This window comes from Sceloporus occidentalis, unplaced genomic scaffold (assembly GCF_023333645.1).
Source record: "Sceloporus occidentalis isolate IW3139 unplaced genomic scaffold, rSceOcc1.0.p SCAF_4, whole genome shotgun sequence".
Lineage (NCBI taxonomy): Eukaryota > Metazoa > Chordata > Lepidosauria > Squamata > Phrynosomatidae > Sceloporus > Sceloporus occidentalis.
This window is the reverse complement of record NW_028316984.1, coordinates 187,475,174-187,489,355: the sequence shown is the minus strand read 5'-3', so window position 1 is coordinate 187,489,355 and position 14,182 is coordinate 187,475,174. Positions and strand designations below refer to the sequence as shown.

Sequence of the window (14,182 nt, the reverse complement as noted above, 5' to 3'; positions counted from 1 at the left end):
TTGTAAGAAATTAATGAATCTTATTACCACAGTCCCTTCCCACGTCCCTTCTTGGTATACACTCATCTCTCCACATTTGCTGAGGTTAGGGGTACAGGACCCCATGAATGTGGAAAAACCACAATTAACCAAAACACTATGTTTTACCTGAGAGAAAACCTCTCTAGGAATCTAGATCCTTCAGTGCAACTCTGTGGTCAACATCTGTCAGACATTGACCATAGAATTGCACTGGAGGAGCTAAAATGGCTAGTAGAGTGTTCTCTCTAGGAATCTCTAGGTCTTTCAGTGCAACATTTGCTTAAAATTGATCATAGAGATGTGCTGCAGAATCCAGATATTCGTAGAGAGAACATATTAATAAAATCTGTGAATAACCAAATTTGCAAAAGTCAAAGCCGCAAATGTGGAGGGACAAGTGTACTCTAAATCAATCCATTAACTCCCAATCGATTAATTCATCCAAACTGGGAAACTGTGCTTACCAAGGTTGTAACAAATCATGAACTTAAACCATAATTTGAAGTGGTTTGGAACAATTACTGGCTTATTCCAACACTGGCTTATTCAAAGTGCAACCATAGTTTCCTGGTTGATATGTAACAGAAAACTACGTCCAATCTGAGATTTCCTCACTTACAGCAGAAGGACCAAAAAGGAGGAGGGAAGGGATGATTGGGCAAAAGACTTATGAATATCTGAATTTATTAATAAAACCAAGATGTGTAATCATATTGTTAACAAGATTAACATTATATTGATCATTACAGTATAAACTCATGTATAAATGTAGAAATTTTATTTTAAAAAAACCTGGGTCAACTTATCCATGTGTCAAAGTAAGGACAGTGGGCCCTTGATATTCACTGGGGTTTGGTTCAAGAATCCCCGGTGGATACTGAAATCCGTGGATGCTCAAGTCCTATTAAATACAATGGCATAGTGAAATGGTGTCCCTTATACAAAGTAGCAATATCAAGCTTTTCTTTTTGGAATATATATCTTTTAGCAATATTTTCAAGCCATGGATGGTTGAATCCATGGATAAAGAATCCGTGGACATGGGGGGGGGGGGGGGACTGTACTTTAACTCTTATAAAAAAAATAAGGACATTTGTGTATGTTTATCAGTTTTTCTGGGTTAAAATCCAGCAAAGTTATCACATTAAAGTTAAAGGTTAGAATCACTGCTAATGAAGTCGTTACATTCTTTGTTTTGCCTTTTCATCCTTTTTGAGGCGTGTGCATTTTTTTTTAGCCCCAATGGGATCTGGTTGTCTCCCTCACACATCGCAAAGCCACGATTTATCACAGTTCCCTCCACATCCTTCTGGCCTTTAGGGTGAACATAAACAATTATGCCTTCCAGAATTTTGTAAATTTTGCAAATTTTGTAAATCCTTTGGAATCATTCTCTTTTGTTTTGTCCTTTACATCGTTTGTAACATGCCCTCAGGTTTTACTCTTGACATATCCACAGGTCATATCAAAATCCATAATTTTGGCCCCCAAACCTACCCTCGACTTACACATGAGGTCAACATCTTATATTAATATGGAAATCCAATATATATGGTATATTACTGTCAGGGTTACAGAAATGATACACAAGAAGTTCTCTTATAGTTTCTCTCTCTCCTTCATTTTGGCTACAATAAGCACCTCAATCTTCAGGTTTTTTGTAACAACTCAGGAAATAGCAAAAGATTAACTTTGCCAAAATATAGATTTTATTTATATCCCAAGTTTTGGATTCTACAATGGATCAAGATCCACAATTAACACATAAAATTTTTGACATGATCCTTTCTTTTTTAATTAAAAAAAATCAAAAGAATGTTTATTATAAGGTCTATCATAAAGTAGGTTATTTAAATAAGGCAGCAGTTATTTAATATTGAAATTTATTTTTAAAGAGAGATAGTATACATGAAGTCTCTAAGAAACTTTATATAAATGCTATTTATCATTAGCAATTAATCCACTCATAATGTAGTAAATTGAATGCTAAAGTACCTAACTTTGACTGTGCTGTCACTAAGAATTAACATTGCCCTTCCCCAGACACCCATTTATTTTTTTTAATACAGCTTTCTGGTCAGGTTTCTTCTAAATATATTCCTTGGAAAGATTCATGTACACCATAGCATTCTGTCACAGCACTACAATGCTGGCTGGCTACCCACCCTCTGGCAAATTCATAGATGTCAGTATAGAAACATCAACAGTTCTGCATGATTTGACCAATGCTAGAGGAAATTTCAAAGTGCTAGAAGAAAATGTTTATGGCAGTGTTGGAAATATCCCAGGAGCTTCATTGCCAGGTGCCTAGAAGTCTGATGATGACACCTACGAATTCTAGGACACCAAGAATTTTATTCACTTATTTAGTTCAGTCATCCCTGAATATTTTCCAGAATGCTTTAAAAATACAATGGGGTCCTGGTATCGACTAGGGTTTGGTTCCAGGACCCCCTATGGATATCAAAATTCATGGATGCTCAAGTCCCATTAAATACAATGGCAGAGTAAAATAGTGTTCCTTATAGAATATGGAAAAATCAAAGAATCTTTGGAATACACACACACACAGCAATTTCACTAATGTGCTATGGGAGGGAAACCTGCTGAAGTCAGACACTTCACAAAGTCTCTCATTTCTCCTACCCGGAACATAAGCAGAGAAGGGAAACTATTTACTGATCTCTTAATCTATTTAACATTGTGCCTTTCCCTCAATATGGGAACCAAGGCCAAGCCTCTGCACCAGCGGGGTTCAGTTCCAGATACACACACACATGGATGCTAAAATACATGGGACCTCAAGTCTAATTTCCTTCAGTGGATGCCAATGTGTGTATGGTGCGCATGTGTGCACGTGCCGCTATTCACAATAATGGAGTGGCGTAAATGGTGCGAAGACACCAACCCGCAGACAGCTAGTCCACTGATATGGAGGGCTAACTGTACTATCTTATAATCTCCTGTTGCTGACTGGAGATAACAGAAGGACTCTTGCCCTGCCCTACTTACCATCCTAATAGGAAAGATGGATGGTTATGTTTTTCCCATCCCAACCAGAAGGTTCACTATTATGAGAGAAGGCAATGTTTGACCTATGCCTTTTAGAAAAATCAGATGGCAGGCTTTTCAGCCAGGGATAATTCATGCTCAGGTTATTTTTGTGAGATCTGGTCAAACTATCAAACTATCCCCTAACAAACCCCTGACAAGCTATCCTTCCATACACAGGATTTTAACCCAACCTTTCCAAATTCAAGATTTTACCTCTATTCTTACAACTGACACTTGAATGAATAAGTCTTTTTATGGTTAAGGAGGAAAGGGGCTATTATTTTTTTATTTTACCTGGTTCACAGGAAGGCCAACTGCTGTCTCTTGCATTAACTTCTTCTGCTTCCAGTTGTCTGTATCTTTTGACATATTCAACTCCAGCCCTCTTCTCACTATGTATCCTAGGGGTTGGAAGGGGAGACAAACTCTTATTCTATGAACTCAAAAAGTCAGCAACCCAACAATCCCAGAACATACCTCTCTTTGAGAACTCCCATGAAAAATAATCTTAAATGGATTACAAAAGTTAGTTTGGGATGCCTCTTTTTTTTTTTTTTTTACCTTACCCTCAAATATAAGTATTACATTTTCTGAACAATAAAGCATTTGAGCTCCCCCCAGAGACTTTTAAAAATCTAGAAATTTCAGGATAATATTTTCATTAGAGAGCCAGCACCATGTAGTAGTTTGAGCATTAGTCTACTACTCTGGAGACCAGAGTTCAAATCCCTGTTTGGGCATGAAAGCCACTGGGTGACTTTAAACAAGTCACATCCTCTCAGCCTCAGAGGAAAGCAATGGCAAACCAACTCTGAACAAATCTTCCCAAGAAAACCCTAGGAAAGGGTTGTTTTAGGGTTGCTGTAAGATAGAAATTACTTGAAGGCACACAGCAACAACTACAAACTTTCATTAAGGATCACTAAAAAGTGGTAAGCAAACACTACAATGACTTAGGTAGCATGTACAACCCTTCACAATGGGAAGAAAGTTATTTAGGTCCAGCATTAAGGGAAACTGGGGATGCTTCCATTGCAGATCTTGAAAAAAAAATCAGACTACAGTTCTCAGAATTCCTCAGCCAGAATGAACACTGTGCTGGCTAAAGGTTCTGTGATTTAAGTCCAAAAAGTAACTTTTCCAAGGTCTAGCCCCCTTATATCTTTTAGTCTATGACTATAATACAATCCAGATTCCCTTCCAACAGTTAACTCTGTATCCCATCATCACATTTTTCAAAAACTTGCAAAATGTGTTTTAATTTCCCAGGTACATTATTTGATCCTAACAGCAAAAACATGGCTGTACTCTTCAGTTGTTCTTCGATTAACTTGCTCAATTTTCCTAGATACCTGGGCTTTGAAAATCCAAGGAAGTTTAATTTTCAAATATTTCTTGGGCACATCTTTTGTTTCATTCATACTACTGGCTATAACAATTATTAAACACTGACCAAAAAAATAAAGTCAAATTAGTGAAAGGAAAATACATCTGTCCTTCAGAAGAATTATTACCAGAAGGAACATTCTGTTTCACACTAGAAATAATTGGCATATTGATACTAAACAATCTCACAACACTACTGGGAAGGTTAGGCTTTGAATGAATTCAGAGAATTCAAAGGTCTTCCCTGACTTCAAGCTATGAAATGACATTGGTGAGCCAATACTACCATAAGAAAAAATAAATCCATATAAATGATGCCCCAAAGGAACCATTAACACAGATCGTACACTTAACATACATGCAGATACTTACGTAAATAAGGAAGGAGAATTGACAGTACAGAGATCACTATTTTCAAACGTGCCTAAATATAATTTTTTTATAACAAGTGGTCCATGCAACAACATCTTACAATGCAGAGTAGTTTTTCAGCATTACCACCACTCCAAACCATTCATTCCCCTTCCATACTTTCCATTTCAAACCCCACAACAATCAAATCAGAACTCCACAAGAACTAAATACACTTTGTTCTCATTGAGAAAAGAAAGTTCCCTCACTTTTTTCTCCCTAAAGATATATCAATAAATAGTGAGGTCCCCCAAGCCTCCTTAAACTTTCCTTTCGTATATGGATGATAATGTTTTGGTTATATTAGTAAAGCCGAGCAGTAGCAGAAGAAATGCAAGACTTTTATTGTTGTTAACTGCTGTCAAGTCCACTTCAACTTTATGGCCACCTTATGAATAGGAAACCTCCAAGAAACACTGTTATTAACAGCTGTGCTCAAGACCTGCAGACTCAGAGCTGTGGCTTCCTTGACTGCCTATCAAAGAGAAGCAGGAGGAGTGAAAATAGGAGGAAGGAATATCAACTATCTAAGATATACAGATGACATCATACTAGCAGAAAACATCACAGAACAAGAGCAACTATAGAGAAAGGTCAAGGAAAAAAGTGCAAAGGCACTGTTGAACATAAAGAAAACAAAAATAATTATCACGGAAGATCGTCATAAATTCAACCTAGACGATGAAGAAATATAAATAGTCAAAGAGTTCCTGTATTGATCAGAATGGGGACTGCTGCCAGGAAATCAGAAGATGACTAAGAATGGGGACAGCAGCTATGAAAGAGCTGGAAAAGGTCCTAAAGAGCAAAGATATACAATTAAGCACAAAAGTTAGAATCATACAAGTAACTGTATTACCATGTATGGATGTGAGAGCTTGACAATTAAGAAAATTAATAATAATAATAATAATAATAATAATAATATTCCTTCCAGATGTGGTGCTGGAGAAGAGTGCTGAGGATCTGTGGACAGCCAAAAAGACAAGCAAATGGGCCCTAGAACAGATCAAGCCTGAAATCTCCCTGAAAGCCAAGATGATGAAAGAGTGGAAGACCACACGCTAGATGGTTGGGCTTTGTTAAGGAGGTATACTAAGAAGAGTAGCGGAAGATAGGAAGTCTCTGAGACATTTTATTCACACGGTTGCCATGACTTGAGATCGACTCGAGGGTGGTTAACAACAAATTAGGTTCAAATTAGGTTCAAAATTATGCAACACACAACTCCAACTATACATGGAGAGAGAAGTCCCAGAGGTACAAACGGGGTTCAGGAAAGGAAGAGGCACTAGGGACCACATTGCAAACATACGATGGCTAATGGAGCGCACCAGGGAATTCCAAAAGAAAATCAGTATGTTCTTTATAGACTATAGCAAACCCTTTGACTGCATAGACCATGAAACGCTATGGAATGTCCTCAAAGACATGGGAGTGCCAACACATCTGATAGTCCTGATGAGAAATCTACTCAGTAAAACAGGCTACTGTCAGAACAGAACACAGAGAAACAGAATAGTTCCCAGTTGGGAAATGAGTCAGGCAAGGCTGCATCTTATCACCTTACCTGTTCATCTTATATGCAGAACATATTGTAAGGAAAGCAGGCTTGGACACAGAAGGAGAAGGAGTGAAAATAGGAGGAAGGAATATCCACAATCAGACGACAGCATAATACTAGCAGAAAACCCCAAAGATCTGGAACAACTACTAAGGAAGATGAAGAAAGAAAGTGCAAATGGAGGCCTACTATTAAACATAAAGAAAGCAAAAATAATGACCACGGAGAATCTACACAAATTGCATGAATCACTGGGAGAAGCAATAATGCTAGGATAGGTCAAGGGAAGCAGAAAGAGAGGAAGGCCACATACTAAAGGGATAGACTCTATTAAAGAGATCATGAATATGAGTTTGCAGGAGCTGGGCAGAGCAGTGGAGGACAGAGGGTCATGGAGATCTCTCATCAGCAGGGTCACCATGGGTCAAGACTGACTCAAGGGCAGTTAACAACAAAAACATTTTTACACAGGGTTCTTCCCTCTTTCCTCTTCTTTAAAAATAAAAATGATTTGGAATAAGAGCCCACAACAAATCTACTACAGGTTGAGTCTCCCTTATCTGTAATTCCAAAATCCAAAATTGTCCACATGAGATAATGACACTTTTGCTTTCTGGTGGTTCAGTGTATATAAACTTCATTTATATACCTTCTCAATTGCCACTCGAAAAATTTGGAATGACCTGCCAGAGGAGATCTGCCATATTACATCTTTAGACACCTTTAAAAAGACAATTAAAACAGATCTCTTCCAGTGGGCCTTCCCAGACTGACCTCCAAATAATTTAGAACCATCTGTCCTTCCAATCAAGCCCTATTTACTACTATTGTTATTGTTATTGTAATTGATTTTAATTAATGTTATCCTGAACTATATGATTTTATTTTGTCTATTGTATATGTGTAGGCGGAGGGATGGAGGGTTGGGAGAATGAGGGAATATTTTGTATAATTGTATTGAGCTTTCTTGTTACCCACCTTGAACCTCTGGAAAGGCAGGCTATAAATAAATAAATATTTATTATTATTATTATTTCATGTACAAAATTATTACAAATATATTGTACAAAACTACCTTCAGGCTATGTGCTTATGGAATATAAATGACGTTCATGTTTAGAGTTTGGTCTCATCTCCAATATATCTCATTATACATATGCAAATATTCCAAAATCTGAAAAACTCCAAAATGCTAAAGACTTCTACGTTTCAGATGAAGGAGGCTTCAATTTTTTTTAAAATGGGACTGGACTAACAATTCTTACATGGCATTGTCAACATACAAGATGCTGGTCTCAACCTATAATGCTCTCAGTAACACAAAGTGACAGAGTATTAAGTAAGGCAAGCAAAATATGGGAATTTAAGTGGAAAAAATAAGATGTACTAAAGCTACTGCAAATTGTATTCTGAACACAAGTGCTTGTGACAGCATCTCTTCTTCTACAAACCTGAATATTTTTGAGGTCCTTATTTTTCCACTTTAATACCCAATTCCCCATTCTTACATCAATTTTTTTAGTTGCAAGGGAGTAAAGGTTTCATTTAAAACTCATGTCAAACTCAATCAACCACAGGTGTGCCTCCATCTGTGTTGATGCTTTAACACACCACTCCCCTTGTCTAAGTAGCACTGTTTTCCCTTTTCCTCATTTTGTACAGCTTTTCTGCTGTCATTTTTGAAGGACGCAACTACACATTGCTCTCGACACAAGACTTACACTGAAAATAGCAGTTCTCTGTCAAGTCCCATCCACACTTACCTGTGTTGTCACCCACATTACTGGTTATCAAAAAGAAGGAATGTAAAATACACAGATGCCAGGTTTGCATGGAACAATAAACCAGGTTACATTCTGCAGTATAACCTATTACTTTATGCAAACACACACTGCCTTTTCTCCAAAGCGGAGACTCAAAACAGCTCACAAAATATAATAAAAAGAAATACAACTAAAAAAACATGTGCATAAATGCATACAAGAATTAATTTGTTTATTTGTTCAATGCTGGCTTATTGGTCTGTTCCAATCCATCCAGGTGGATTGTTAGCCTGCCACATACCACAATTAAAAGCCACATTTTATGATTGGCTTACAATATTTGGCTGGCACCCTGTTCAGTAGTTACAAGATCATGGCTTAGTGCAATGGCAGCTGACTCTGCCCTGGGTTTTAGTATGAATTTCAAAAGAGCTGCCCAAAATGCTTAGCTTATTTTGAAAATGGGATTCAGCTCCATTGATAGCTTCTTTGAAGTCTTGCCTAAAACCCAAGGTTGATGTACCACCCCACTCCCATCCAGTGGCATCACTAGGATTGGTGCCACACAGCGCAGTAACTCAAGGTGTCACCTCCCTATATGACCTTCTCCCACACCACACCATACACAATCCTTTGTAATGTTTTTTGCACTAATGTTACTATAAATGGTACTTCCCACATATCACTGAATATAATGGTAGAAGCTGTGACATAAACTAGGAAAATTAAAATTATACTTTTAAATTACAATTACAACTAAAATTACAATTACAATTAAATTACAATTAAAGCTCCAGCTTCTCAATACCCTTTTTGAATTGTGGTGCCCAGAACTGGACATAGTATTCCAAGTGAGCCTGACCAAAGCAGAATAGAGTAGTACTAGTACCTCCCTTGATCTAGACAATATACTTCTATTGATGCAGCCAAGAATTGCATTGGCTTTTTTACCTGCCGCTAAAAAGTGGGATCTCTGTTCATTATTTTTATTATCAGGATCATTTATTTATATAGCGCCATCACTGTACATGGCACTTTACAAGTAAAGGAACAATAAAACAGTTCCCTGCTTTTAGGCTTACAGTCTAATTAAGACATGACACAAAAGGGATGGAAAATGTCAGTGTGGGGGTGAATTAAGTCCCACATACGCTCTTAGACATCTATATTTCAATTTCCCCAATGAGACAGCACAAATCTTCAAATACAGGTCTGGTCCTTGACAGGGCACACTTTACCAGTACAGTGGGTCCTTGTTATCCACTGGGGTTTGGTTCCAGGATCCCCCGTGGATAACAAAATCTGTGGGTGCTCAAGTCCCATTAAATATAATGGCATAACAAAATGGTGTCCCTTATATAAAATGGAAAATCAAGGTTTGCTATTTTTAATTTCTTTTTTAAAAAAATTTTTTTTCAAGTAGTGGATGCTTGAATACGTGGATAAAATAATCCATGGATAAGGAGGGTCAACTGTATTTGTTATTATTCGTGCAAAACCCCTTTGCAGACAAGATCTGATATAAATAAATGTAATCATACTATTCCAATATGGAATGCAGATAGTAAGAAAGATAATTCCTTCTCATTCTCTTTCTTTCTCTTGTTAATACTAAAACTCAAAGATTGCCAATGAACCTGAACAGTAGAATTTAAGACAACAGAAATAAGCACTTCTCCACAGAGCGTAACAGTTAAATAAGATGTAGTGATGGGCAAACCTGGACAGCTTTAAATGGGGATTAGACAAATCCAAGAGTTATAAAACGCTCAGTGGGAACAAATCACAGTGGCTATTTATTGCCTCCACTATCAGAGGTATTATGACTCTCAGCACTAGTTGCTAGGGAACAGAAGTACTCTAGTGCACTTATGTCTTGCATGTGGGCTTCTCCCAGGCACTTGGAAGGCCACTGTGAGCAATGGAATGCTAGACTGGATGGGCTTTTGATCTAATTCAACAAGGTTCTTCTTTTACAGTCGCTCTCCTTATCCACGGATTCAAACATCCACGGCTTGAAAATATTCCAAAAAAGTATAAACTCCAAAAAGCAAACCTTAATTTTGTCATTTGTTATAAGAGACACCATTTTGCTATGCCATTATATTTAATGGGATTTGAGCATCCATGGATTTTGTTATCCATGGGGGATCCTGGAACCAAACCCCAGCAGATAACAAGGTCCCACTGTATTTACTGGCTTTATATTAACATTAGGCACTTTATGCATTAGGCACAGAAATATCAACAGTAGCCACAAAAATTACGACTATGGACAGGATGACCAGAAATCCTCATTTTCCAGGACATTTCCTACATTTCACCTTCTGTCCAGGAGGAATTACAAAATGTCCTCCATTTTGAGCATAACTAAGAAGCATTAATTTACATTTATACGACTTTTTTTAGTTTTTATTTTGTGGTGTCCTACATTTTTCTTGAACATCCAACATTTTATGGTGTCTTGTCCTCCTTTGCAGTTATGACTTCTGGTCACCCTAATCATGGAAGACCTACATATTTTCAACCTAGAAAATGAGGAAATCGAAACAGTAAAAGAGTTCCCATGCCTTGGATCAAACATTGATCAGAATGCAGCCAAGAAATCTGAAGAAGACTAGGAATGAGAAGGGCAGCCACAGAGTTAAGAGTATAGATATACAACTACCGCTAACGTTAGAATCGCCCAAGCCATTGTATTCTTCATCATCATGTACAGATGTGACAGCTGGACTGTGAAGAAAGTGGGTAAGAAGAAAATCAACTCATTTGAAATGTGGTACGGGAGAAGAATGATGATGATACCATGGACGGCCAAAAGGACAAACAAATGGATCCAAACAGATCAATCCTGAAATCTCTTTGGAAGCCAAGATGATCAAATTGAGGCTGCCATACTTCAGCCACATCATGAGAAGGTATGACTCATTACAAAAGACAATAATGCTAGGAAAGGTAAAAGGAAGTAGAAAGAGAAGAAGACAGCACACCAGATGGATAGACTCAATCAGGGAGGTCAAGTGCTTGAATTTGCAGGAATTAAGCAGAGCAGTGGAGGACAGGGGATCTTGGAGATGTCTCATCCACAGGGCTGCCATGAGTCGGAGTTGACTTGAGGGCAATTAACAACAACCAACAAAACCTTCATTGGCTTTCACTGTACTTCACATCAATCTGCTTACTTGAAAAACAGTATTCACACATTCATTCATAGAATCAAAGAGTTGGAAGCATTCCCAAAGGCCAATGAATCCAACTCCTTGCTCAATGCAGGAACTTAGAGGAACCTCAGCAGGCAACTGCCTAGCCCTAGACACTTTCTGAAGATGTCCAGAGAAAGAGACTCCACCATCACTCTAAAGTAACTGGTTCCACTGCTGAACCACTCTTACCATCAAGAAGTGCCTTCTAATGTTCAATCGAAATCTATTCTCCTATAACTTGAAACCATGACACTTGGTCCTACCCTCTAGGGCAGCAGAGAAAAAACCTGTACCCTCCTCTCTGTGACAGCAATTTAGATATTTAAAAGGGGCAATCGTGTCACCTCTCAGCCATCTCTTCTGCAGACTGAACATGTCCATCTCCCTCAACCTTTCTTCATATGTTTTGTTTTCCATACAGCTTATCATCCTTGTTGCCATTCTCTGAAAATTAGTAGATCACAAAGTACGCAATATGGGCACGGGACAATATGGAGGGATATTCATACTTCCCTTTCATTTACTTCAGCAAATGCAGAAAAAGACAGCCAACATCCAGTGGGGGGGGGGGGGGAATCTTTCCTTCAAGATGGCATTTCAAATTGTAAGGCACTTGAACTTCCCTTTCTAAAACAGGCAAAAATAAAAGGCAGGGCAAGGAAGAGTTAAAATGCATTAATTCAAAAATCTTAATGCTTCACTGTATTAACTAGTATGAAACATCCATTTTCAGAATATCAAAGCTTTAGGCTTTACATTTATAAATACTAAAGATGGTAAAGACTTGAGAGTGGGAGAAAGAAAGATAACTTAAATTATACACCAAGTCAGAGCCCATGTCTAACTAGGCAACAAGCCATATACATCTTATAAGCTATGATCAAGGATACTGCACTTCTGCCGCATCTTGGCCCTGCAAGTATTCCACCAATTTTCCCTAGTGGAAATATGACTGACTATTCGTCATCCAAATCACCTTCCTCTAATGGATTCTGACCTTTGCTTGCCTCTTGCAGCTACTCTTCATATTTTTATCTTCATTTTGGCACCTTAGCTCAGACACCTTTGCTGAAAAGACCTCCTATCCCACCAACCTGAGACAACGCCCCCCCCCCCCCCGATCCAGAATCTTGCAGCTTTATCTCCAAAGCATACACACACAAAAAAAAAATGCAAGATGCTAATCCCACACAGCAAAGCATGTATTCATTTTGTCCTGCTGATCAGCCTCACCCTAGTGCTATATGAGCCAAGTGGCCATGCCTCTTGGCATACACACATATCTTTGCAAGAAGGCTTGCAATTGCAGCAGTTACCTCCACGGAGATGTTCATGCTGTGTGTGTGCTTCTCTGGAAAGAGACAATCAGAGCATACAATATTAGAGGAGGGGGGTAGTTGACACTGTCCCTCTCATGTATTGCTACACTATGAGTATTTCACCTGCACTGGGCTGCTGAGATGGTAGAATGGACTGCATCATTTCAGCATGTGGGAATATCTGTTAGAATGCTCTCCTATATTAAAAAAAATCCCTGCAAGCAGAAACCTAGCAGAGCAGGGAAGTATCCTGGAAGACTCTTTCAATGCTACTTTCCTAATTGCACCAAGTTTTTAAGCAGAGAACATGAGAAGCTAATTCTTCACTTATACTCCAGTGGTCCAGAACCTTCAGTCTTCCAGACATTTTGGACTTCAAGTACCAGATCCCCTGGACCAAAAATTGAAAACTACCAGTCCACTTCACCCTACCATTTCATTCCATTTTATGGCTACACTGAATTCTTGTTTGCTTTCTACCTACTAGCTTTACAACAAACAACACACAATAGAAATGGAGGAGACAGAGAGCACTTCTAAATAATAATGGGACAATAAAACAAAAATGGAAAGCAAATCCCACAAGCGTTCATGCAAAGCAGATAACTTTGCAAAACTGCAGAATATAGGCTGAATTATACAAATGCAGCATATCATTAAGGAATTCAGAATAAAAGAAGATTAATAAATAGTTATCCCATTTTACAGACAGGCAATATCATGCTGAGAAGTAATTTGTCTGATGCTGTCAAACAGATACATGTCACAGAATTCTTGAGCATAATAATCCACTAACTATTCATCAGACAGACAGATCTTCCATAGAGAAATCAGAGAAGTGATGTGTCCCTGATTAACAAATATAATCCCAGGAATTCCCAAAATATATCATCATCGATAATGCTGAAATCCACTCAGAGGCCTAGGAGAATTAGCAAGCTGTTGATATAAATCAACCATCCGGGCAAACAAAGCAGTTTGAGTGGCAATTTTGGTTGGAAACCAGCTTAAAATCAGCATCCTAGGGGTTCTCGCCACCAAATCCAAAATACTCTTCATCAGATGAGCAGCAAGACAATTATGCAGCAGTTTGGGAACAGGGTGAGAAGCAAATTTAGAAAATTCCCAGTTTGACCAACTCAGCAATCAGTCTCATGTGCTTGAACCCATTCTTAGATGACACCAAATTAGGAGGACTGGCTAATACCCCAGAGGACAGGATCAAAATTCAGAATGACCTTAATAGATTAGAAAGCTGGGCCAAAGCTGACAAAATGAATTTCAACAGGGAGAAATGTAAGGTACTGCACTTAGGGCGGAAAAATGAAATGCACAGATATAGGATGGGTGACACCTGGCTGAACAAGACTATGTGTGAAAGGGATCTGGGAGTCCAAGTAGACCACAAATTGAAGATGAGTCAATAGTGCAATGCGACAGCTAACAAGACCAATGCAATTT

At 38.3% G+C, this 14,182-nt stretch overlaps 2 protein-coding genes across 4 annotated transcripts in view; one reads left to right on the top strand and one right to left on the bottom strand.

Annotated features, from left to right (window-relative positions):
* The window catches only part of TDRD9 (tudor domain containing 9), a 147,204-nt gene that overhangs the window by 109,532 nt on the left and 23,490 nt on the right, over positions 1 to 14,182 (bottom strand). For all 3 annotated transcript variants that reach the window (XM_089522641.1, XM_089522642.1, XM_089522643.1), the window contains exon 2: positions 3,370 to 3,476. In XM_089522641.1, the coding sequence (XP_089378767.1) occupies positions 3,370 to 3,476 (107 nt within the window). The remainder of the gene's footprint in view (positions 1 to 3,369; positions 3,477 to 14,182) is intronic.
* RD3L (RD3 like) overlaps positions 1 to 14,182 on the top strand; it is a 35,168-nt gene that overhangs the window by 6,186 nt on the left and 14,800 nt on the right. The window lies entirely within an intron of this gene.